The following is a 21,304-nucleotide window of genomic DNA, read 5'->3' on the forward strand; positions in this document are numbered from 1 at the left end:
CCAGGGTGCCACATCTAAAAAGCACTTTATTGTCTTGGGGGCCATGTGGGGACAGGTGCCATGCCAGTGGTGCCATCCCCCCCCAAGGACGGGGGACGCTGGGGGGGCTGGGTTAGGACTCCCCCCCACGCTCCGAGCCCCGTGCTGAGCTCCTACAGCTTCTTGTTGCCCCACTTGGCCATCTTGTTGTTGATGGGCATCTTCTGGAAACGGCTGGACTTCATGTAGGCAGCCACCTTCTCCAGAGCCTGGGGACACACAGGGAGTGTCAGGGACGTCCCCACCCAGGGGTGACCTCGGGGTGCCCCTGCTCACCCCAAAGCGCTCCATGAAGTCCTTGAGGTTCTTGAAGGGCTCCAGGCACTTGGGCTCAAAGATGCGGTTCTGATCCAGCACGTCGAACATGAGGAAGTCTACAAAGGTCAGCTGGGGACATCGGGGGGGACACAGTGAGGACAAACCCCCTCCCCAGCCCCCTCAGCCCCCTGGGCAGTCCTGGCAGTACCTTCTCCCCTGCAAACCACTTTCTGTCCCCCAAGAAGTTGGAGAAGAGTTTCAGCTTCCCCGGGAGCTGCTCCAGGTAGCCTGGCTTGAGCTTCTCCTGAGGGAGGAGGAAGGAAGGGGTGAGGATGGGCAGCCCTGGGCTGGACCCTGGGGAGCATCCTCCCAATGCAGGGTCCCCAGCGCTGGCACGGGGTCCCCAATGCTGCCACGGGGTCCCCCAGCCTGCAGGACACTCACAAAGTCAGGGTTGTAGCAGATCATGACAAGGCTCATGCGGAAATCCATGATCTGGTTCTCCAGCATGTCCACACGCAGGGTCTCCTCCTCTGTCTCACCGCCTGCACAGGGTGATGTCAGTGCTGGGGGCCCAAACCCGCCCTGCCCCCAGCCCTGCTGCCCCAAACCCGCCCTGCCCCCAGCCCTGCTGCCCCAAACCCACCCTGATCCCAGCCCTGATGCTGTCTGTGGGTCCACTGAACTTCAGCTCCAGCCCCATGCTCACCCCTATTCCAACCTGCACCCCAATCCAACTCCACCCCCCAAACCAAACCCATCTGAACCCCAATTCAATCCCAACCCCAACCCAACTCCAACTGCTCCAATTCCAACCCCCAACCCAACCCTAAGACTAACCCTACTCCAACCCCAACTTGAATCCAATTCCAACCCCAACCCAACCGAACCCAAAGCTGATCCCAACCCTGCCCCAGCCCCACTCCAGCCCACTCCACCCCACTCCAGCCCACTCCACCCCACTCCACCCCACTCACACAGCTTGTGCTTGCGGGCGATGTAGCGCAGGATGGCGTTGCTCTGCGTCAGCTTGGTGGGGCCATCGATGAAATACGGGAGCTGAGGGGGACAGAGGGACATGGGGACACCGGGACACCGCCACTCACGGCCCCCCCCAGCTCCAGGGCACCTACGTTGGGGAAGTCAAGCCCCAGCTTCTCCTTCTCGTTGATCCATTGGCTCTTATCGTAGTCAGGAGCTGGAAGGGAAGGAAGGGGTGGGGTGGTGTCCTCCCCGAACGCCAGAGAGGCTGAGGGTGCTCTGGGACCCCCCTGACCCCCTCACCCTCCCCACAGCTGTAGAGCTTGTCCTCGTAGGGTGTCTCCGTGTACTCCAGGAGCAGGCGGATGGCGTGGGCCAGCTGGGGAGCGGGGGCAGTGAGACACCCCAAAAACAGCCCCCACACGTGAGCCCCGAACTGGCTCACACGTGGGGAAACTGAGGCACGGGGGAGGGCAAACTGCACCCTCTTCCCCGAACCCCAAGTCGGCACCCCCTGCACAGGGGGGACCCCCCAAAAGCAACATCCTCTCACCCCCAAGTGCAGCAGGATCCCCACAGCCCCCCCCACAAGACATCCCAAAAGATCATGGAGACCTCCAACAGTTTCCCCCAAAGATGTGAGGGGCCCCACAGACCAGAGGGACTCCTGCAGCTCCTGCCAAGGTTGGGAAGACAGCCCAAGACACCTCCCAAAGACCAGAGGGACCCCCACGGACCCACCACAGCCCCCCAAGGATGACTCCCTGCAGTCCCCCCCACCCCCCCCCCCCAAGACTAATGGTCCACCACAGCCACCTCCCCCCAAAAACCAGAGGGATTCCCAAAACATGCCCAAAAGGTATAGGAGACCCCCGAAGACCCCCCCACAAGTTCCCAGAAGATGGGGGGACCCCCAAAGATGCCCCACGGCCATCCCACAAGCCCAAAAGGGACCTCCCACAGCCCAAGATGAGATCTCCCAAGATCAGTGGCACCCCCGACAACCCCCCGCTGCCCCCCAAAAGCTCCGAGAGATCCCCACAAGCCCCCCAATACAAAGGGAAACCCCACGGCCCTCACCCCCAAAACCAGACCCCCCCCCCCACGTCACGCAAAAAGCGCAGAAGGGAGCCCACGACCCCCCGGACATCCTCTGCAGCCCCCGAAAGACCAAAGGGGTCCCTGGAGACCCTCCGCAGCCCCCCAAAACACCGGGGGAACCCCGAGGAGCCCCGAAAAAAGAGCAAGAGGATCCCCCCGATCCCCGTCAGGAGACCCCGGGGTCCCCGCAGCCCCTCCCCGGCGGGGGTGGCAGGTCCCAAAGGAGGGTGGCAGGTCCCAAAGGAAAGTAGCGGGTCCCCAAGGAGGTGGGGGTGTCCCCAAGGAGGTGGGGGTGTCCCCAAGGAGGGGCGGGTCCCCAAGGAGGTGGCGGTGTCCCCAGGGAGGGGCGGGTTCCCAAGGAGGTGGCGGTGTCCCCAAGGAAGTAGCGGGTTCTCAGGGAAGTAGCGGTGTCCCCAAGGAGGTAGCGGTGTCCCCAAGGAAGTAGCGGTGTCCCCAAGGATGGGCGGGTCCCCAAAGGGGTGGCGGATTCCCAAGGGGGAGCGATGCCCCCGCGGGGGTGGCGGGTCCCCAAGGAGGTGGCGAGTCCCCTAAGCGATGGCAGGTCCCCAAAGGGGTGGCGGGTCCCCCACTCACGCCGCGGATGTCCCAGTACCCCAACACCGCCATGGCGCGCGCGATCTCCGCCCCGCCCCCCGCGCGTGACTCGGGGCACGGCTCGGCGGGGGCTTGGGGGCGGGGCTTAAAGGGCCGCGGCTGCTCGGGGGTCCCCCGTTATCCCGAGGGTCCCCCGTTATCCCGAGGGTCCCCCGTTATCCCGAGAGTCCCCCCATTATCCCGAGGGTCCCCCTTAACGGAGGGTTCCGTGACCGCCCCCGTCCGCACGGAACCCCCTTACCCGGGGGGTTGTGGGATCCCCCCCGAAGTCCGAGGGGCTCCCCGTGTCCCAGGACGTCCGCGACCCTCCAATCTCCACGGGAACCCCCTTGTTTTGAGGGTCCCGGGACCACCCCAGACCCCACGGGGTCCCCTAATCCTGGGGTGTCTGTGACCACCCCAGGTTCTATGGGGGTCCCCCTTAACCGGGGACTCCGTGACCCTTGTTATCCCCCGTGGCTTTGTGACCCCTGAATTCCATGGGGTGCTCCTTACACCAGGGGTTCTGAGACGCACCCCATCCATCCCACGGGCCCACTTTATCCTGGGGCACTGCACCCCCCTGAACTGCACGGGAATCCCCTAATCCTGAGGCCATGGGCCCCCTGCAACACCCCCTCAAGCTTCATCAGGGTCCCCCCTCTCAATCCCCTAAGCTGCAGGGGAGGGGTCTCACTATCCTGGGGGACCCCACCATGGCCCCCACAGTCTCCACGGGAGTCCCCCTTATCCTGGGGGTGCAGGGGGGAATGACTTCCACCATCCCAGGATCCAGGAGGGTCCAACACCCCCCCGGGAGTTACTCCACAGATTTGGGTTTCCCACAACTCCCACCACAGCCCCCCAGCAGCTCAGAGCACCCCACACAGCGGCTGGACAAGGGGGAACCCCCACGATTTATTGGGGAGTTCTGGGGGTCACTTGGGGGGTTCAGCCCCTCACTCCTTGGTGTTGCTCCACTTCGCAGTGCGCCAGAAAATCGGGGCTTTCATGAAGCGCCCCGAGCGCATGTAGGCAGAGATCTTGTCCAGGGCCTGGGGAAAAGGGACATCTGGGAACACGTATGGACACACCACAGGGTCAGGGATGGGGACACGGAGGTGCCTGGGATGGGCACAGGGACACCAGGGTGTTAAGGACAAGCATGGGGACAAGGAGGTGCCTGGGATGGGGACAGGGACACCGGGGTGTTGAGGACAGGGATGGGGACACTGGGATGTCTGGGATGGGGACAGGAACACTGGGGTGCTGGGGACAGGGATGGGAACACAGTGGAGGTCAGAGGTGCAGAGATGGACCCTGAGGTGTCAGGAATTGGGACAGGGATACTGGAGTGTCAGGATTGGGATGGGGTCATTGCGATGTGTGTGATGGGGACACCAGGGTGTTAGGGACAGGGACTGGGACACCAGGAGGTCAGGGACGGGGTGACAGACATGGGGATGGAGACAGAAACACTGGGGATTTAAGGATGAGGCTTGGGATGGGACAAGGACACAGACACTGAGGTGTCAGGGATGGTGATGGGCACAGCGGGGAATGGGGGATGGGGACATGGGGGTGTCAGGGATGGAGATGGTGCTGGGGACACCGGGGTGGCCCCGGGCTGTCCCGTGCCTCTGCTCACCTCGAAGCGCTGCAGGAACTGGGCCAGGTTTCCCTTCAGCTCCGGGCACTCAGGCACGAACATGCGCTGCCAATCCAGCAAGTCATACGCCAGGAAGTCCACGAAGGTGAGCTGTGGGAGGGACAAGGTGAGTCAGTCCCCACAGGGACTCCCCAAAGCTCCCCAGCACACCCCACCTACCTTCTGCCCCGCAAACCAGGGCCGGGAGCCCAGGAACCGCGACAGCTCCTGCAGCTTCTTGGGCAGCTGCTCCAGGTACGCCGGCTTCAGCTTCTCCTACACGGCAGGGAGGGGGCACAGTTCGGGGCTCTGCTCCCTCCTGCCAGCCCAGAACCCAGGGGCATCACCCCCTGACTGCAGCCAGGCAAGGGATGTGCCCGTGCTGCTGGTGGCTGAGCCCCTAGTCCCCTGTGTGGGGACAACCCCGGGGTCTGGGGGGATCTGTCCCCCCATAACCCCTGCGGGGGCACTCACAAAGTCAGGGTCGTAGCAGAGCCGGATAAAGTTCATCCTCAAATCCATGATCTGGTTTTCCAGCACGTCCACGCGCTGCTTCTCCTCCTCCGTCTCACCACCTGCGGGGTCGGGAGGTGTCAACCCACCGCCCACCAAAGCTCGGGGACCCCCCGGATCCCGCCCTCCCCACTCACACAGGTTGTGCTTGCGGGCGATGTAGCGCAGGATGGCGTTGCTCTGTGTCAGCTTGGTGGGGCCGTCGATGAGATAGGGCAGCTGCGGGGGCCGGGCGGTGGGAGTCAGCCCCAGCGACCCCCGCACCGCCCTCCCCACACCCTCCCCACACCTTCCCCGGCACCTACGTTGGGAAAGTCGAGCCCCAGTTTCTCCTTCTCGTTGGTCCAGTCGCTCGGATCATAGTCAGGGGCTGAGGGAGCAGAGAGATTGAGGGGGCTCCCCCAGACCCTCTGCCCCACTCGTGGCACCCCCAGCAGTGGGGGGATGCGGACTCTGGGGTTGTCCCCCCTTTGCCCCGGGGCAGCGGGTGACCCCTCCCGGGACAGATAAAGGAGAACGTTGCCCCTGAGAGGGGTCAAGGTCTTTTTACTGGAGGGGACAAAGGTGACCCCCCGAGCTGGCAGGAGGGCGTGGGGGTGGCGGGAGCGGGACACGGGGCGGACTGGGGGCGTTCCCCCCACTGCTGACACAGCAGGAACGAGGGTGCCGGGGACAGGGGCTGGAGGGATTTGGGGGGTCACACCCCGCTTGCCCCCCGCTCACCTGGGCCAGGGCGGTACTGGCGCTCCTGGTAGGGCGTCTCTGTGTACTCTAGCAGCAGGCGGATCGCGTGGGCCAGCTGCGGGGCACGGGAGGCGTTTTTGGCACCCCAAATCCCCCCCCGGAGCTCTCCCACACACCCTGGGACCCCCAGTACTCCCACATCGCTCCGGGACCTCCAAGATTCCCGCATCGCTCCGGGACCTCCAACACTCCCACATCGTTCTGGACCTCCCAACACTCCCACATCGCTCCCACACCCCCAGACGCGTGCCCACCCCGTCCCCAGCGTGCCACTGTCACCCCACGATCCCACTCACCCCACGGATGTCCCAGTACCCCAGCGTGACCACCATGGCGACAACCGCCCGAGGCTCTGCGAGAACACGGACCGGGACGGACCGGGACAGGGCCCTCCCCTGTCCCCTCCCCTTGACGTCCGCGGCTGCAGGCAGGGCGCAGGCAGGGTGCCAGGGCGTCCAGCCAGCGCTGGCACCAGGACAGCAGCAGGAGCGGCCCCTTCCCAGGGCAAGGAGGTAGCAGGTGGGGGGACGGCGGCGGGGCCCCGGGGGGCTCAGGGGGGCTCTGGGTGGTCAGTGGGTGCCGAGAGAGATGGTGAGAACATCCTCCTCCTGGATGGGCTCCAGCTCAGCGCTCTGCACCGCCTGCGTGATGAGCGTCAGCTCCTGGCACAGCGTCTCGAAGCGATAGCTCACACGGATGTCGGGAACGTTGGTGCGGCGGATGTCGTTCCCCTCCGGACCCTCCTTCAGGTAGTTGGGACCCAGCCAGTAGCTCTTCACCTGGGGGAGTTGGGAGAGGCTCCCACGGCTGCCCAGCACTCCCGAGGGCTACCAGTGCCCATGGAGGGGAATGGGAATGAGGCAACTGGGAGTGGGAACAGGCAACTGGGTGGAAATGGGAATCGCAAATGGGAGTGGGCAGAGCCAGCTTTCCCCCCTCCCCAGCCCACCGCCGATGATTGCCTGTGGCGCCTGAGGGAGCTGGAGGAGCAGGGACGGATCTGGGGGCAGGATGTCATCCTGGCGGTGCAGGAGCAGGAGCTGGTGCTGAGCGATGTGGAGAGCAAGGTACCCCCCGGCCAGGGCACCCCCAAAGCCTGGTCCCCTCTGGCCATGGGACCCTTCGGCGATGTGACCCCACAACGCCTGGTACCCCCAGAGCCCTGGGATCCCCCGAGCAAGGCACCCCCAAAGCCCAGCACATCTCAGCCAGGGGACCCCTTGAATCTCGGTACCCCCCGGCCAGGGCATCCCCAAACCCCGGGACGCCCAGACCAGGGGGTCCCCTGAGCCCTGGAATCCCCTGGCTATGGGAACCCCCCCACAGCCCTGTCCCTCTGGTCCAGGTATCCCCAAACCTCAGTATACTCCACTGCCCCCCAACCCTGGCAGCTCCTACAGCCTGGCACCCCCAGATCTGGGCAATCCCCCGTCTGGCACCCACAACCCTGCCCCACGCCCAGACTCAGTCCCCCAAACTCTGCTATCTCCCTATGCCACCCCACCACGCCCAGACTCAGTCCCCCAAACTCTGCTATCTCCCTCTGATGCCACCCCACCACCCCCAGCAAACATCCCACCCCACAGGCGCGATCCCCAGAGTCCCACTTGCACCCCTTTAACCCTTTCCCGACCATTCGGCTGGGGTACTGAGCACGCCGTTTTCCCCCTTCCAGGAGGAACTGGAGGCTTTTCCGCTGGAAAATGTGCAGGGATGCTCCACGGGTCTGGACAACACGGTGCTGGCCATCAGCGTCCAGGAGAGGAACCCGCCGAGGACCAGCGTGCTGCTCTTCCAGTGCGAGCGGCTGGGGGTGAGCCCGGAGGGGGCAGGAATGGGGGGTAGCCCCCCGGAATAGAGTTCTGATTGCAGCGGGTTCATGCCAGGCAGAGACACTGAGGAACAGCCTGGAGAAGGTGTTGAGGCAGAGGAAGGAGGAGCAGAGCAATCACTACGGGCACAGGTATGGGGGGTAAGTGGCTCTGCGACCCCGCCCTGGAGACAGCGCCACTGCGCCCCCAAATCTCGCTCCCCAAAGCTGCGGTGAGTCGGGGCCATGGGGTCTCCCTGTGGTCCCACACGTCCCCAAAGAGTCCGTGCCTGTGGGCACTTACCGCCTCCTCAAGGGTCGGGGGGGCCCTTTTCCCCTCCTGGCTCAGCTCCCCCGTCCTACCCCACCCCAGGAACATAACTCCCGCACCCCATCCCCGGGCTCAGCCTCCTTCCTACCCCTCCTACTCCATCCCCATGAGCCCCACCCCATCCACAGGCTCAGTTCCCCCTCTTCCTCATCCTCGTGGGCACAGATCCCCCCAACTCCACCCATAAGCTCAATCTCCCCTCATCCCCGTGGGTGTTCCCCACCCGATTTCCCATCATTGGGCTTAGACTCCCTCTCACCCCACGCTCACGGACCCCCACGCCACATCCTTGGGACCAGCCCCACTCCTGCCCCATCCCCACACACACAGACCCGTCTGCCCACCCCGCGCCGCCTCCCAAGGCTCAGCTCACCCTCACCTTCCCCCTCCCAACCCCTCTTGCCCCGGAGCAGCCCGGACACTGTCCCGGTCCCGGCCCCCACGTACCCGGCCCCGGAGCGCCGGGCAGAGCCCCTCGAGCCCCCCCGGCGTGGGCTGCGCTCCTCGGATTACCGTGACTCTCGGGCGGGACTGCGTCGTGCCTCAGTTTACCCAGGAGCAGGGGGTGCTGCTGGGGACCCTGTGCTGTCACCAGATCCGCCGGACTCCCCGAAGATGCCGCGGGCCCAGCCCCCCGCCCAGGCTGTGTCCGAGGTGGACCGAGATGTTGTAAGTCCCGAGCCACCCGACCCCCCGGGGATGGGGACACGGCAGCTCCCACCCCGCACACATCGACCCCCGGCTGTTGCGGGGTTTTTATATTTGGAATGAGGTGTGAGCAATTCCAGACTGGGCCCTTGGCCTGTGGGCTCCTTGAGTCTGCAGGACCTGTGCGCCTTTGTGGTGCAGTAGAACTTCAGGTTGTGGCACAGCAAACATTCACCTCTCTCCCTTAAGGTATTCCGGGTTCTAACGGGTGCTCACATGTAGATTTATAGTGCTAATATGGAAGCCTCTTTAAGGCAGCAAATGTGTACATTCTTTAAGTACCTTGTAATATCACTAAAGTTGCAAAAGCATAATTAAAGATGTGTAAACAATAAACTTCAGGGCGACATGAAACACTGCATCAGCGTGTGTGTCATAGCTCAGCCCAACCTCTGAAAAAACCCCTAACTTTAACTGGCGCCCGAACAGGGACGCTTTTCTTTAGTTACCATAACCAACCCCCCCGAACGCGGGTGGGTACGGTCTGCTGGCCGAAAGAAGGGGCTCAGTGGGGCTCCCCTGATTTGCGGTATCGGGGAGCCGACCCAGACGTGGGCCGTGTGGAATCGCTATCTCGCGCAGGTCGCGGAGCATTCCACAGGATTCATCGAGCGGATGAATCACGCGCCGTCCCCACGACGTAGACGGTTTGTGGTCTCCTGGACGCAGGATGCTCACTTCAGAACCGAATTCGGCTCAGTTCGGCCGGGGGAGAAAGCGAGGCAGAAAGCGCGAGAGGTTTGGGGAGGTGGTCACCGTAGCGAACCGTGAGGCTACAGCGGCACACCCTGGTGGAAAGTAAGACTGCGTTCGCTGTGGAACAAAGAGACGGTGGGAAAAGAACGTGGATCGAGAAATGCTGGCTGCTACGCGACTTGTCAATATTATTTCTAAGAGAGGAGAAAAATTAAAAGAAGCGGACTTAGAACAGTTGCCCTATGGGCCAGGAAGCGAAGAAAGCTGAACAAGCCCCCGCTTGTCTTTAGTGAGACGGAGTGGCGAAAAATAGAAGAAATGCTGTGGGACTGTGTGATCAGGGCCGGCAAAGAAGGGAAGAGAGCTCAAGTACTAAGAATGGTGTGCAAAAAGACCTTAGTTACCTTACAAATGCTGGCGGCCGAGTGCAAGGCTACAGAAGCCGCAATTCGGGCTCCTGAGGGTAAGAGATCTGAAAGCGCGGAAGATCAGAAGCCCTCCAAGATCAGTGCGGAGATCAAAAATAACGAAACGCAAAAACCCTCTAGGCTGGCAAAATATTTCAGTATTTATTTCACCTGCCCAATAAAACAAACGCGAACTCCAGTGAACCCCACGCTACAAGATATAATTCAGCACATCCAAGAACCAAATGTAGCCCCTGCGGCTCCAGCACAAACTAACCCTGTTCGGGAAAGAGCGCGCCCGCCAGAGTCTGAGGGCGTGGTGAAAGAGAAGACAGCACGCAAAATCAGTGACGAGAAAAAGCCAGCCACAAGCATGACACAAAAAGGCAGAGCGCAAGACGAAGACGGCTCTGAATGGACACCCTTTCCCCCCTCACAGGGCCGGACCCACCAGGACATGGCGAACCCCGACCCCGCCGAGCTGCTGCGCCTCATCTCAGTTCTCTCCTTCGTGAGTGTCCCCAGGACGGGTCCCACCCCGCGAAATGTGTGAGACACGCGGGGATCACCATTCACTCCCCTCATCCCGGGGGGCGCATCGGGGGGCCCTGTTCCATCCCGGGGGACCCCTGTTACCCCCGTGGCTTTGTGACCCCTGAATTCCATGGGGTGCTCCTTACACCAGGGGTTCTGAGACGCACCCCATCCATCCCACGGGCCCACTTTATCCTGGGGGCACTGCACCCCCCTGAACTGCACGGGAATCCCCTACTCCTGAGGCCATGGGCCCCCTGCAACACCCCCTCAAGCTTCATCAGGGTCCCCCCTCTCAATCCCCTAAGCTGCAGGGGAGGGGTCTCACTATCCTGGGGGACCCCACCATGGTCCCCACAGTCTCCACGGGAGTCCCCCTTATCCTGGGAATGCAGGGGGGAATGACTTCCACCATCCCAGGATCCAGGAGGGTCCAACAACCCCCCGGGAGTTACTCCACAGATGTGGGTTTCCCACAACTCCCACCACAGCCCCCCAGCAGCTCAGAGCACCCCACACAGCGGCTGGACAAGGGGGACGCCCCCATGATTTATTGGGGAGTTCTGGGGGTCACTTGGGGGGTTCAGCCCCTCACTCCTTGGTGCTGCTCCACTTCGCAGTGCGGAAGAAAACCGGGGCTTTCATGAAGCGTCCCGAGCGCATGTAGGCAGAGATCTTGTCCAGGGCCTGGGGAAAAGGGACGTGGGGACACGTATGGACACACCACAGGGTCAGGGATGGGGACACGGAGGTGCCTGGGATGGGCACAGGGACACCGGGGTGTTGGGACCGGGATGGGAATACCATGGAGATCAGAGATGCGGACAGAGATGGACCCTGGGGTGTCAGGAATTGGGACAGGGATACTGGAGTGTCAGGATTGGGATGGGGTCATTGCGATGTGTGTGATGGGGACACCAGAGTGTTAGGGACAGGGACTGGGACACCAGGAGGTCAGGGACGGGGTGACAGGAATGGGGATCGAGACAGAAACACTGGGGATTTAAGGATGAGGTTTGGGATGGGACAAGGACACAGACACTGAGGTGTCAGGGATGGTGATGGGCACAGCGGTGAATGGGGGATGGGGACATGGGGGTGTCAGGGATGGAGATGGTGCTGGGGACACCGGGGTGGCCCCGGGCTGTCCCGTGCCTCTGCTCACCTCGAAGCGCTGCAGGAACTGGGCCAGGTTTCCCTTCAGCTCCGGGCACTCAGGCATGAACATGTGTAGCCGGTCCAGCACGTCATACGCCAGGAAGTCCACGAAGGTGAGCTGTGAGAGGGATAAGGTGGGTCAGCCCCCACAGGGACTCCCCAAAGCTCCCCAGCAAACCCCACCTACCTTCTGCCCCGCAAACCAGGGCCGGGAGCCCAGGAACCGCGACAGCTCCTGCAGCTTCTTGGGCAGCTGCTCCAGGTACGCCGGCTTCAGCTTCTCCTACACGGCACGGAGGGGGCACAGTTCGGGGCTCTGCTCCCTCCTGCCAGCCCAGAACCCAGGGGCATCACCCCCTGACTGCAGCCAGGCAAGGGATGTGTCCGTGCTGCTGGTGGCTCAGCCCCTAGTCTCCTGTGGGGGGACAACCCTGGGGTCTGGGGGGGATCTGTCCCCCCATAACCCCCGCGGGTGCACTCACAAAGTCAGGGTCGTAGCACAGCCTGGCAAAGTCCATCCTCACATCCATGAGCTGGTTTTCCAGCACGTCCACGCGCTGCTTCTCCTCCTCCGTCTCACCACCTGCGGGGTCGGGAGGTGTCAACCCACCGCCCACCAAACCTCGGGGACCGCCCGGATCCCGCCCTCCCCACTCACACAGGTTGTGCTTGCGGGCGATGTAGCGCAGGATGGCGTTGCTCTGTGTCAGCTTGGTGGGGCCGTCGATGAGATAGGGCAGCTGCGGGGGCCGGGCGGTGGGAGTCAGCCCCAGCGACCCCCGCACCGCCCTCCCCACACCCTCCCCACACCTTCCCCGGCACCTACGTTGGGAAAGTCGAGCCCCAGTTTCTCCTTCTCGTTGGTCCAGTCGCTCGGATCATAGTCAGGGGCTGAGGGAGCAGAGAGATTGAGGGGGCTCCCCCAGACCCTCTGCCCCACTCGTGGCACCCCCAGCAGTGGGAGGATGCGGACTTTGGGGTTGTCCCCCCTTTGCCCCGGGGCAGCGGGTGACCCCTCCCGGGACAGATAAAGGAGAATGTTGCCCCTGAGAGGGGTCAAGGTCTTTTTACTGGAGGGGACAAAGGTGACCCCCCGAGCTGGCAGGAGGGCGTGGGGGTGGCGGGAGCGGGACACGGGGCGGACTGGGGGCGTTCCCCCCGCTGCTGACACAGCAGGAACGAGGGTGCCGGGGACAGGGGCTGGAGGGATTTGGGGGGTCACACCCCGCTTGCCCCCGCTCACCTGGGCCAGGGCGGTACTGGCGCTCCTGGTAGGGCGTCTCTGTGTACTCTAGCAGCAGGCGGATCGCATGGGCCAGCTGCGGGGCACGGGAGGCGTTTTTGACACCCCAAATCCCCCCCGGAGCTCTCCCACACACCCTGGGACCCCCAGCACTCCCACATCATTCTGGACCTCCAAGATTCCCGCATCGCTCCGGGACCTCCAACACTCCCACATCGTTCTGGACCTCCCAACACTCCCACATCGCTCCCACACCCCCAGACACGTGCCCACCCCGTCCCCAGCGTGCCACTGTCACCCCTCGATCCCACTCACCCCACGGATGTCCCAGTACCCCAGCGTGACCACCATGGCGACAACCGCCCGAGGCTCTGCGAGAACACGGACCGGGACGGACCGGGACAGGGCCCTCCCCTGTCCCCTCCCCTTGACGTCCGCGGCTGCAGGCAGGGCGCAGGCAGGGTGCCAGGGCGTCCAGCCAGCGCTGGCACCAGGACAGCAGCAGGAGCGGCCCCTTCCCAGGGCAAGGAGGTAGCAGGTGGGGGGACGGCGGCGGGGCCCCGGGGGGCTCAGGGGGGCTCTGGGTGGTCAGTGGGTGCCGAGAGAGATGGTGAGAACATCCTCCTCCTGGATGGGCTCCAGCTCAGCGCTCTGCACCGCCTGCGTGATGAGCGTCAGCTCCTGGCACAGCGTCTCGAAGCGATAGCTCACACGGATGTCGGGAACGTTGGTGCGGCGGATGTCGTTCCCCTCCGGACCCTCCTTCAGGTAGTTGGGACCCAGCCAGTAGCTCTTCACCTGGGGGAGTTGGGAGAGGCTCCCACGGCTGCCCAGCACTCCCGAGGGCTACCAGTGCCCATGGAGGGGAATGGGAATGAGGCAACTGGGAGTGGGAACAGGCAACTGGGTGGAAATGGGAATCGCAAATGGGAGTGGGCAGAGCCAGCTTTCCCCCCTCCCCAGCCCACCGCCGAGGACTGCCTGTGGCGCCTGAGGGAGCTGGAGGAGCAGGGACGGATCTGGGGGCAGGATGTCATCCTGGCGGTGCAGGAGCAGGAGCTGGTGCTGAGCGATGTGGAGAGCAAGGTACCCCCCGGCCAGGGCACCCCCAAAGCCTGGTCCCCTCTGGCCATGGGACCCTTCGGCGATGTGACCCCACAACGCCTGGTACCCCCTGAGCCCTGGGATCCCCCGAGCAAGGCACCCCCAAAGCCCAGCACTCCTCAGCCAGGGCACCCCTTGAATCTCGGTACCCGCCGGCCAGGGCATCCCCAAACCCCGGAACGCCCAGACCAGGGGGTCCCCTGAACCCTGGGATCCCCTGGATATGGGAAACCCCCCACAGCCCTGTCCCCCTGGTCCAGGTATCCCCAAACCTCAGTATACTCCACTGCCCCCCAACCCTGGCAGCTCCTACAGCCTGGCACCCCCAGATCTGGGCAATCCCCCGTCTGGCACCCACAACCCTGCCCCACGCCCAGACTCAGTCCCCCAAACTCTGCTATCACCCTATGCCACCCCACCACCCCCATCAAACATCCCACCCTACAGGCCCGATCCCCACAGTCCCACTTGCACCCCTTTAACCCTTTCCCGACCATTCGGTTGGGGGTACTGAGCACGCTGTTTTCCCCCTTCAGGAGGAGCTGGAGGCTTTTCCGCTGGAAAATGTGCAGGGATGCTCCACCGGGCTGGACAACACGGTGCTGGCCATCAGTGTCCAGGAGAGGAACCCGCCGAGGACCAGCGTGCTGCTCTTCCAGTGCGAGTGGCTGGGGGTGAGCCCGGAGGGGGCAGGAATGGGGGGTAGCCCCAGGAATGGAGGGCTGATTGCAGCGGGTTCATGCCAGGCAGAGACGCTGAGGAACAGCCTGGAGAAGGTGTTGAGGCAGAGGAAGGAGGAGCAGAGCAATCACTACGGGCACAGGTATGGGGGGTAAGTGGCTCTGCGACCCCGCCCTGGAGACAGCGCCACTGCGCCCCCAAATCTCGCTCCCCAAAGCTGCGGTGAGTCTGGCCATGGGGTCTCCCTGTGGTCCCACACGTCCCCAAAGAGCCCGTGCCTGTGGGCACTTACCGCCTCCTCAAGGGTCGGGGGGGCCCTTTTCCCCTCCTGGCTCAGCTCCCCCGTCCTACCCCACCCCAGGAACATAACTCCCGCACCCCATCCCCGGGCTCGGCCTCCTTCCTACCCCTCCTACTCCATCCCCATGAGCCCCACCCCATCCACAGGCTCAGTTCCCTCTCTTCCTCATCCTCGTGGGCACAGATCCCCCCAACCCCACCCATAAGCTCGGTCTCCCCTCATCCCCATGGGTGTTCCCCACCCGATTTCCCATCATTGGGCTTAGACTCCCTCTCACCCCACGCTCACGGACCCCCACACCCCATCCTTGGGACCAGCCCCACTCCTGCCCCATCCCCACACACAGAGACCCGTCTGTCCACCCCGCGCCGCCTCCCCAGGCTCAGCTCACCCTCACCTTCCCCCTCCCAACCCCTCTTGCCCCGGAGCAGCCCGGACATTGCCCCGGTCCCGGCCCCCACGTACCCGGCCCCGGAGCGCCGGGCAGAGCCCCTCGAGCCCCCCTGGCGTGGGCTGCGCTCCTCGGATTACCGTGACTCTCGGGCGGGACTGCGTCGTGCCTCAGTTTACCCAGGAGCAGGGGGTGCTGCTGGGGACCCTGTACTGTCACCAGATCTGCCGGAATCCCCGAAAATGCCGCGGGCCCAACCCCCCACCCAGGCCATGTCCGAGGTGGACCGAAATGTTGTAAGTCCCGAGCCACCCGACCCCCCGGGGATGGGGACACGGCAGCTCCCACCCCGCACACATCGACTCCCAGCTGTTGCGGGGTTTTTATATGTGGAATGAGGTGTGAGCAATTCCAGACTGGGCCCTTGGCCTGTGGGCTCCTTGAGTCTGCGGGACCTGTGCGCCTTTGTGGTGCAGTACGAATTCAGGTTGTGGCACAGCAAAAATTCACCTCTCTCCCTTAAGGTATTCCGGGTTCTAACGGGTGTTCACATGTAGATTTATAGTGTTAATACGGAAGCGTCCTTAAGGCAGCAAATGCGTACATTCTTTAAGTACCTTGTAATATCACTAAAGTTGCAAAATAAATAAAGATGTGTAAACAATAAACATCAGAGCGACATGAAACACTGCATCAGCGTGTGTGTCGTAGCTCAGCCCGACCTCTCAAAAAACCCCTAACTTTAACTGGTGCCCGAACAGGGTGCTTTTCTTTAGTTACCATAACCAACCCCCCCGAACGCGGGTGGGTACGGTCTGCTGGCCGAAAGAAGGGGCTCAGTGGGGCTCCCCTGATTTGCGGTATCGGGGAGCCGACCCAGACGTGGGCGGTGTGGAATCGCTATCTCGCGCGGGTCGCGGAGCATTCCACAGGATTCATCGAGCGGATGAATCACGCGCCGTCCCCACGATGTAGACGGTTTGCGGTCTCCTGGACGCAGGATGCTCGCTTCAGAACCGAATTCGGCTCAGTTCGGAGGGGGAGCAAGCGAGGCAGAAAGCGCGAGAGGTTTGGGGAGGGGTGGGGTGTTCGCAGTAGCGATCCGTGAGGCTACAGTAACACACCCTGGTGGAAGATAAGACTGTGTTCGCTGTGGAACAAAGAGACGGTGGGAAAAGAACGTGGATCGAGAAATGCTGGCTGCTACGCGACTTGTCAATATTCTTTCTAAGAGAGGAGAAAAATTAAAAGAAGCGGACTTAGAACAGTTGCCCTATGGGCCAGGAAGCGAAGAAAGCTGAACAAGCCGCCGCTTGTCTTTAGTGAGACGGAGTGGCGAAAAATAGAAGAAATGCTGTGGGACTGTGCGATCAGGGGCGGCAAAGAAGGGAAGAGAGCTCAAGAACTAAGAATGGTGTGCAAAAGACCTTAGTTACCTTACAAATGCTGACGGCCGAGCGGAAGGCTACAGAAGCCGCAATTTGGGCTCTGGAGGGTAAGAGATCTGAAAGCGTGGAAGATCAGAAGCCCTCCAAGATCAGTGCGGAGATCAAAAATAACGAAACGCAAAAAACCCTCTAGGCTGGAAAAATATTTTGGTATTTATAACACCCGCCCCATAAAACAAACGCGAACTCCAGTGAACCCCACGCTACAAGATATAATTCAGCACATCCAAGAACCAAATGTAGCCCCTGCCGCTCCAGCGCAAACTAACCCTGTTCGGGAAAGAGCGCGCCCGCCAGAGTCTGAGGGCGTGGTGAAAGAGAAGACAGCAAGCAAAATCAGTGACGAGAAAAAGCCAGCCACAAGCATGACACAAAAAGGCAGAGCGCAAGACGAAGACGGCTCTGAATGGACACCGTTTCCCCCCTCACAGGGCCGGACCCACCAGGACATGGCGAACCCCGACCCCGCCGAGCTGCTGCGCCTCATCTTCTCAGTTCTGTCCTTCGTGAGTGTCCCCACGAAGGGTCCCACCCCGCGAAATATGTGAGACATGCGGGGATCACCATTCACTCCCCTCATCCCGGGGGGGTGCATCGGGGGGCCCTGTTCCATCCCGGGGGACCCTTGTTACCCCCGTGGCTTTGTGACCCCTGAATTCCATGGGGTGCTCCTTACACCAGGGGTTCTGAGACGCACCCCATCCATCCCACGGGCCCACTTTATCCTGGGGGCACTGCACCCCCCTGAACTGCACGGGAATCCCCTAATCCTGAGGCAATGGGCCCCCTGCAACACCCCCTCAAGCTTCATCAGGGTCCCCCCTCTCAATCCCCTAAGCTGCAGGGGAGGGGTCTCACTATCCTGGGGGACCCCACCATGGCCCCCACAGTCTCCACGGGAGTCCCCCTTATCCTGGGGGTGCAGGGGGGAATGACTTCCACCATCCCAGGATCCAGGAGGGTCCAACAACCCCCCGGGAGTTACCCCACAGATGAGGGTTTCCCACAACTCCCACCACAACCCCCCAGCAGCTCAGAGCACCCCACACAGCGGCTGGACAAGGGGGACGCCCCCATGATTTATTGGGGAGTTCTGGGGGTCACTTGGGGGGTTCAGCCCCTCACTCCTTGGTGTTGCTCCACTTCGCAGTGCGCCAGAAAATCGGGGCTTTCATGAAGCGTCCCGAGCGCATGTAGGCAGAGATCTTGTCCAGGGCCTGGGGAAAAGGGACATGTGGGAACACGTATGGACACACCACAGGGTCAGGGATGGGGACACGGAGGTGCCTGGGATGGGCACAGGGACACTGGTGTCTTGGGGACAGGGATGGGAACACTATGGAGGTCAGAGGTGCAGAGATGGACCCTGGGGTGTCAGGAACTGGGACAGGGATATTGGAGTGTCAGGATTGGGATGGGGTCATTGCGATGTGTGTGATGGGGACACCAGGGTGTTAGGGACAGGGACTGGGACACCAGGAGGTCAGGGACGGGGTGACAGGAATGGGGATAGAGACAGAAACACTGGGGATTTAAGGATGAGGTTTGGGATGGGACAAGGACACAGACACTGAGGTGTCAGGGATGGTGATGGGCACAGCGGGGAATGGGGGATGGGGACATGGGGGTGTCAGGGATGGAGATGGTGCTGGGGACACCGGGGTGGCCCCGGGCTGTCCCGTGCCTCTGCTCACCTCGAAGCGCTGCAGGAACTGGGCCAGGTTTCCCTTCAGCTCCGGGCACTCAGGCACGAACATGCGCTGCTGGTCCAGCACGTCATACGCCAGGAAGTCCACGAAGGTGAGCTGTGGGAGGGACAAGGTGAGTCAGTCCCCACAGGGACTCCCCAAAGCTCCCCAGCACACCCCACCTACCTTCTGCCCCGCAAACCAGGGCCGGGAGCCCAGGAACCGCGACAGCTCCTGCAGCTTCTTGGGCAGCTGCTCCAGGTACGCCGGCTTCAGCTTCTCCTACACGGCACGGAGGGGGCACAGTTCGGGGCTCTGCTCCCTCCTGCCAGCCCAGAACCCAGGGGCATCACCCCCTGACTGCAGCCAGGCAAGGGATGTGCCCGTGCTGCTGGTGGCTGAGCCCCTAGTCCCCTGTGGGGGGACAACCCCGGGGTCTAGGGGGAGCTGTCCCCCCATAACCCCTGCGGGGGCACTCACAAAGTCAGGGTCGTAGCAGAGCCTGATAAAGTTCATCCTCAAATCCATGATCTGGTTTTCCAGCACGTCCACGCGCTGCTTCTCCTCCTCCGTCTCACCACCTGCGGGGTCGGGAGGTGTCAACCCACCGCCCACAAAACCTCGGGGACCGCCCGGATCCCGCCCTCCCCACTCACACAGGTTGTGCTTGCGGGCGATGTAGCGCAGGATGGCGTTGCTCTGTGTCAGCTTGGTGGGGCCGTCGATGAGATAGGGCAGCTGCGGGGGCCGGGCGGTGGGAGTCAGCCCCAGCGACCCCCGCACCGCCCTCCCCACACCCTCCCCACACCTTCCCCGGCACCTACGTTGGGAAAGTCGAGCCCCAGTTTCTCCTTCTCGTTGGTCCAGTCGCTCGGATCATAGTCAGGGGCTGAGGGAGCAGAGAGATTGAGGGGGCTCCCCCAGACCCTCTGCCCCACTCGTGGCACCCCCAGCAGTGGGAGGATGCGGACTCTGGGGTTGTCCCCCCTTTGCCCCGGGGTAGCGGGTGACCCCTCCCGGGACAGATAAAGGAGAACGTTGCCCCTGAGAGGGGTCAAGGTCTTTTTACTGGAGGGGACAAAGGTGACCCCCCGAGCTGGCAGGAGGGCGTGGGGGTGGCGGGAGCGGGACACGGGGCGGACTGGGGGCGTTCCCCCCGCTGCTGACACAGCAGGAACGAGGGTGCCGGGGACAGGGGCAGGAGGGATTTGGGGGGTCACACCCCGCTTGCCCCCGCTCACCTGGGCCAGGGCGGTACTGGCGCTCCTGGTAGGGCGTCTCTGTGTACTCTAGCAGCAGGCGGATCGCGTGGGCCAGCTGCGGGGCACGGGAGGCGTTTTTGACACCCCAAATCCCCCCCGGAGCTCTCACACACCCTGGGACCCCCAGCACTCCCACATCATTCTGGACCTCCAAGATTCCCGCATCGCTCCGGGACCTCCAACACTCCCACATCGCTCCGGACCTCCCAACACTCCCACATCGCTCCCACACCCCCAGACACGTGCCCACCCCGTCCCCAGCGTGCCACTGTCACCCCTCGATCCCACTCACCCCACGGATGTCCCAGTACCCCAGCGTGACCACCATGGCGACAACCGCCCGAGGCTCTGCGAGAACACGGACCGGGACGGACCGGGACAGGGCCCTCCCCTGTCCCCTCCCCTTGACGTCCGCGGCTGCAGGCAGGGCGCAGGCAGGGTGCCAGGGCGTCCAGCCAGCGCTGGCACCAGGACAGCAGCAGGAGCGGCCCCTTCCCAGGGCAAGGAGGTAGCAGGTGGGGGGACGGCGGCGGGGCCCTGGGGGGCTCAGGGGGGCTCTGGGTGGTCAGTGGGTGCCGAGAGAGATGGTGAGAACATCCTCCTCCTGGATGGGCTCCAGCTCAGCGCTCTGCACCGCCTGCGTGATGAGCGTCAGCTCCTGGCACAGCGTCTCGAAGCGATAGCTCACACGGATGTCGGGAACGTTGGTGCGGCGGATGTCGTTCCCCTCCGGACCCTCCTTCAGGTAGTTGGGACCCAGCCAGTAGCTCTTCACCTGGGGGAGTTGGGAGAGGCTCCCACGGCTGCCCAGCACTCCCGAGGGCTACCAGTGCCCATGGAGGGGAATGGGAATGAGGCAACTGGGAGTGGGAACAGGCAACTGGGTGGAAATGGGAATCGCAAATGGGAGTGGGCAGAGCCAGCTTTCCCCCCTCCCCAGCCCACCGCCGAGGACTGCCTGTGGCGCCTGAGGGAGCTGGAGGAGCAGGGACGGATCTGGGGGCAGGATGTCATCCTGGCGTTGCAGGAGCAGGAGCTGGTGCTGAGCGATGTGGAGAGCAAGGTACCCCCCGGCCAGGGCACCCCCAAAGCCTGGTCCCCTCTGGCCGTGGGACCCTTCGGCGATGTGACCCCACAACGCCTGGTACCCCCTGAGCCCTGGGATCCCCCGAGCAAGGCACCCCCAAAGCCCAGCACTCCTCAGCCAGGGCACCCCTTGAATCTCGGTACCCGCCGGCCAGGGCATCCCCAAACCCCGGAACGCCCAGACCAGGGGGTCCCCTGAACCCTGGGATCCCCTGGCTATGGGAACCCCCCACAGCCCTGTCCCCCTGGTCCAGGTATCCCCAAACCTCAGTATACTCCACTGCCCCCCAACCCTGGCAGCTCCTACAGCCTGGCACCCCCAGATCTGGGCAACCCCCCGTCTGGCACCCACAACCCTGCCCCACGCCCAGACTCAGTCCCCCAAACTCTGCTATCTCCCTCTGATGCCACCCCACCACCCCCAGCAAACATCCCACCCCACAGGCCCGATCCCCACAGTCCCACTTGCACTCCTTTAACCCTTTCCCGACCATTCGGCTGAGGGTACTGAGCACGCCGTTTTCCCCCTTCCAGGAGGAGCTGGAGGCTTTTCCGCTGGAAAATGTGCAGGGATGCTC

At 63.2% G+C, this 21,304-nt stretch overlaps 5 protein-coding genes and 1 long non-coding RNA gene across 6 annotated transcripts; 2 read left to right on the top strand and 4 right to left on the bottom strand.

Annotated features, from left to right (window-relative positions):
- Positions 1–6: 6 nt before the first annotated feature.
- On the bottom strand, positions 7–3,069 carry LOC136371597 (glutathione S-transferase Mu 1-like). Its single transcript, XM_066335773.1, has 8 exons — positions 2,974–3,069; positions 1,582–1,657; positions 1,431–1,495; positions 1,275–1,356; positions 742–842; positions 506–601; positions 316–426; positions 7–248 (listed from the first exon to the last, which is right to left on the bottom strand). The coding sequence occupies exons 1-8, from the start codon at positions 3,004–3,006 to the stop codon at positions 153–155; spliced, it is 660 nt and encodes a 219-aa protein (XP_066191870.1). The 5' UTR covers positions 3,007–3,069; the 3' UTR covers positions 7–152.
- Positions 3,070–3,867: 798 nt separating this feature from the next.
- LOC136371595 (glutathione S-transferase 2-like) lies at positions 3,868–6,304 on the bottom strand. Its single transcript, XM_066335771.1, has 8 exons — positions 6,175–6,304; positions 5,858–5,933; positions 5,440–5,504; positions 5,272–5,353; positions 5,096–5,196; positions 4,802–4,897; positions 4,622–4,732; positions 3,868–4,028 (listed from the first exon to the last, which is right to left on the bottom strand). Exons 1-8 carry the CDS (start codon positions 6,208–6,210, stop codon positions 3,933–3,935), a joined length of 663 nt encoding a protein of 220 aa, XP_066191868.1. The 5' UTR covers positions 6,211–6,304; the 3' UTR covers positions 3,868–3,932.
- Positions 6,305–6,990: 686 nt separating this feature from the next.
- Positions 6,991–10,383, top strand: LOC136371452 (epidermal growth factor receptor kinase substrate 8-like protein 3). The gene is made up of 6 exons (XM_066335553.1): positions 6,991–7,026; positions 7,554–7,691; positions 7,765–7,850; positions 8,433–8,763; positions 9,268–9,465; positions 10,270–10,383. Exons 1-6 carry the CDS (start codon positions 6,991–6,993, stop codon positions 10,381–10,383), a joined length of 903 nt encoding a protein of 300 aa, XP_066191650.1.
- Positions 10,384–10,889: 506 nt separating this feature from the next.
- Positions 10,890–13,192, bottom strand: LOC136371596 (glutathione S-transferase 2-like). The gene is made up of 8 exons (XM_066335772.1): positions 13,081–13,192; positions 12,766–12,841; positions 12,349–12,413; positions 12,181–12,262; positions 12,005–12,105; positions 11,710–11,805; positions 11,530–11,640; positions 10,890–11,051 (listed from the first exon to the last, which is right to left on the bottom strand). Exons 1-8 carry the CDS (start codon positions 13,114–13,116, stop codon positions 10,956–10,958), a joined length of 663 nt encoding a protein of 220 aa, XP_066191869.1. The 5' UTR covers positions 13,117–13,192; the 3' UTR covers positions 10,890–10,955.
- A 542-nt stretch (positions 13,193–13,734) lies between these two features.
- Positions 13,735–15,440, top strand: LOC136371598 (uncharacterized). Its single transcript, XR_010745369.1, has 4 exons — positions 13,735–13,851; positions 14,406–14,543; positions 14,616–14,772; positions 15,283–15,440. It is a non-coding gene; the product is annotated as an uncharacterized lncRNA (long non-coding RNA).
- Positions 15,441–17,745: 2,305 nt separating this feature from the next.
- LOC136371483 (glutathione S-transferase 2-like) lies at positions 17,746–20,087 on the bottom strand. The gene is made up of 8 exons (XM_066335591.1): positions 19,933–20,087; positions 19,620–19,695; positions 19,203–19,267; positions 19,035–19,116; positions 18,859–18,959; positions 18,565–18,660; positions 18,385–18,495; positions 17,746–17,907 (listed from the first exon to the last, which is right to left on the bottom strand). Exons 1-8 carry the CDS (start codon positions 19,966–19,968, stop codon positions 17,812–17,814), a joined length of 663 nt encoding a protein of 220 aa, XP_066191688.1. The 5' UTR covers positions 19,969–20,087; the 3' UTR covers positions 17,746–17,811.
- Positions 20,088–21,304: the final 1,217 nt, after the last annotated feature.

This window comes from Sylvia atricapilla, chromosome 25, assembly GCF_009819655.1.
Source record: "Sylvia atricapilla isolate bSylAtr1 chromosome 25, bSylAtr1.pri, whole genome shotgun sequence".
Lineage (NCBI taxonomy): Eukaryota > Metazoa > Chordata > Aves > Passeriformes > Sylviidae > Sylvia > Sylvia atricapilla.